This window comes from Nannospalax galili, unplaced genomic scaffold (assembly GCF_000622305.1).
Source record: "Nannospalax galili isolate Female #2095 unplaced genomic scaffold, S.galili_v1.0 Scaffold23805, whole genome shotgun sequence".
Lineage (NCBI taxonomy): Eukaryota > Metazoa > Chordata > Mammalia > Rodentia > Spalacidae > Nannospalax > Nannospalax galili.
This window is the reverse complement of record NW_008352846.1, coordinates 1-2,035: the sequence shown is the minus strand read 5'-3', so window position 1 is coordinate 2,035 and position 2,035 is coordinate 1. Positions and strand designations below refer to the sequence as shown.

Here is a 2,035-nt window from a genome sequence, read left to right as displayed (position 1 = left end):
CCCTAAAACTTCTAATAACTGCAGTACTGACTTCTGACAGTGTGATTAAGAGGACAGTGAGACACACGTCTGACTCTGTCAATGCTTTTGCTCTTTTATTCACTGGTGTCACCTATTCAGCCTATGCAGACACAGGTTTACAACTTCCACCTGGAAAAGTTCTGCTCCAGGATGGCCACAGCAGCCACTGGGAAGTTTTCTGTAGTTGTAGGTCAGGCATGCTCTTCTCTAAAAAGGAATTCCTCCAATATAGAAACCTAGTCTCCTGGAGGCCAATGCTAGCCCATAAATAGGTTTTGTTTAGCATGGATAATATTTATTGTTCTTTTTCTGTGGTTTTTTAAAAATTATTTTTTATTTTTAATTAAGTGTATATGTGTGCATCTGTGTGTGGGTATGTGCATGTGCACGAAGTGCCCACAGAAGCCAGAGACATCAGATCCCCTAGAGCTGGAGTTACAGGTGGTTGTGAGCTGCCTGGCGTGCTTTCTGGGAACTGAGCTCAGGTTCTCTGGAAGAATAGTATGTACTTTTAACCACTGAGCCATCTCTCCAGTCCTATCATTGTTTTTTAATATAAAGAAATGTCATTTAAAAGTTACCCAATTTGCCAGTTATCTGTGGCCTTAAATCCAAATAAGCATCAATTACCTGCTATTGCCTTTTAAGAGAAATGCATGTACAACCTCCGGCCTGAAAGTATTAGGGGAAGTTAAGCCAGCAAAGTAAAGAATACTCTGACAAATAATTTGTGTTGTGTGTGTATATATGTGTGTGGTAGTGTACACACGTGTGCATGTGTGCACATGCCTGTGGAGGCCAGAGATCGACATCGGTGTCTTCCTCAATCACTGCCCACCTTTCTTTTGGGGAGTCTCTCACTGAACCTGGAGCACACTGATTCAGCTAGAACTGGCTGGCCAACAAATCCCAAAAATTTTCCTGTTTCCACCTGTCTGGCTCTGGGAATACAGGCCTGCACCACTAGAGCCATGCTGGAAATTGAACTCAGGTTGGCCAAGTACTTAACTGCCTGAACCATTTTTCGGGCCACATAATATCATGTCTGACTTCCAAAGCCAGGTCTGGCCTGGTGAGACTGCTGCCTGCTGGACCTCCTGCTCCCAGGAGCAATGGCAAGGTAACACGGCCTTCCCCTGTCACTCTCCCTCCATGGCTTATTATAAGTCCCAAGGTGGAACTCACTCAGTGACGGTGTCTTGGAACCAGACCCAGAGCTCTGCACCTGATGGAGCCTGCAGGAAAGGTGGCCCCCAGTACCGGGTCCTCCAAAAGCCTTGAGTGAATGACAGGTGCAGCTCCTGCAGAGAGTACTTGGAGATCAACTGCCCCAGGGCTTTGGGGAAGAGCCTGTAATGAGACACTAGAGAAACGCAGACAGGTGAGAGGGGACCCGCGGAGGCTAGAACCCCACCCAGGGATCAGGCCACGCCCCCAGGGAGTGCTCCCTCCACCATCTCAGCAAGGTGCCATAGCAAATCCTTCTCCAGTCTGATCTCACCCTCACCTTCCCGCTGCAACTCCGAATCCCAGCGCGTGCGGAACTGGAACGTGGCGGCCACGTCGCCGGAAGGCAGCGGAGTGATAACCAGTTCCTCTCGCAGGCTGTCCCGCGGGCGCTCGGCACGGCCCCAGCACCAGGGAGCCACGAGAAACAGCAAGAGCGCAGCGAGCGGCATGGCCACCGCCATGCCTGCTGCCGCTTCCGGCTCCCATGGGCATCTTGCGCCCACCAGAAGTCGGCATCCAATAGGAAGAGATTGTGAGGCGGGACTTCCGGCGCCCTCCCGGAAAGCAGAGTGCGGTTACCTAGGGGACTGTGCCACCAGCCCGCAGGGGTCCTTAAGGCTGCTCGCAGGACGCGGAGGGGCGTGGGCGTGGGGCGGGGGAGCGGGCGACTTGAGAACCCACACGTGCGAGGGTGGCGGTACTGCCATTTCATGGTTTGTGAGGTCACACAGCTGGGCTCACGTCGGGATCCTCCTGCCTCGGCCTAGTGGGCTGGGATTACAGG

The 2,035-nt window shown here is 52.2% G+C and overlaps 1 protein-coding gene across 2 annotated transcripts; it reads right to left on the bottom strand.

Annotated features, from left to right (window-relative positions):
- Positions 1-1,178: 1,178 nt before the first annotated feature.
- LOC103747587 (GPI transamidase component PIG-T-like) lies at positions 1,179-1,755 on the bottom strand. Of its 2 annotated transcripts, none has more exons than XM_029554549.1 (2): positions 1,523-1,755; positions 1,179-1,384 (listed from the first exon to the last, which is right to left on the bottom strand). In XM_029554549.1, exons 1-2 carry the CDS (start codon positions 1,710-1,712, stop codon positions 1,203-1,205), a joined length of 372 nt encoding a protein of 123 aa, XP_029410409.1. In that variant the 5' UTR covers positions 1,713-1,755; the 3' UTR covers positions 1,179-1,202. The 2 variants fall into 2 exon arrangements, with proteins under 2 accessions (XP_029410409.1, XP_008848302.2); XM_008850080.3 differs by having other exon boundaries at positions 1,529-1,755.
- Between the last annotated feature and the right edge of the window lie 280 nt (positions 1,756-2,035).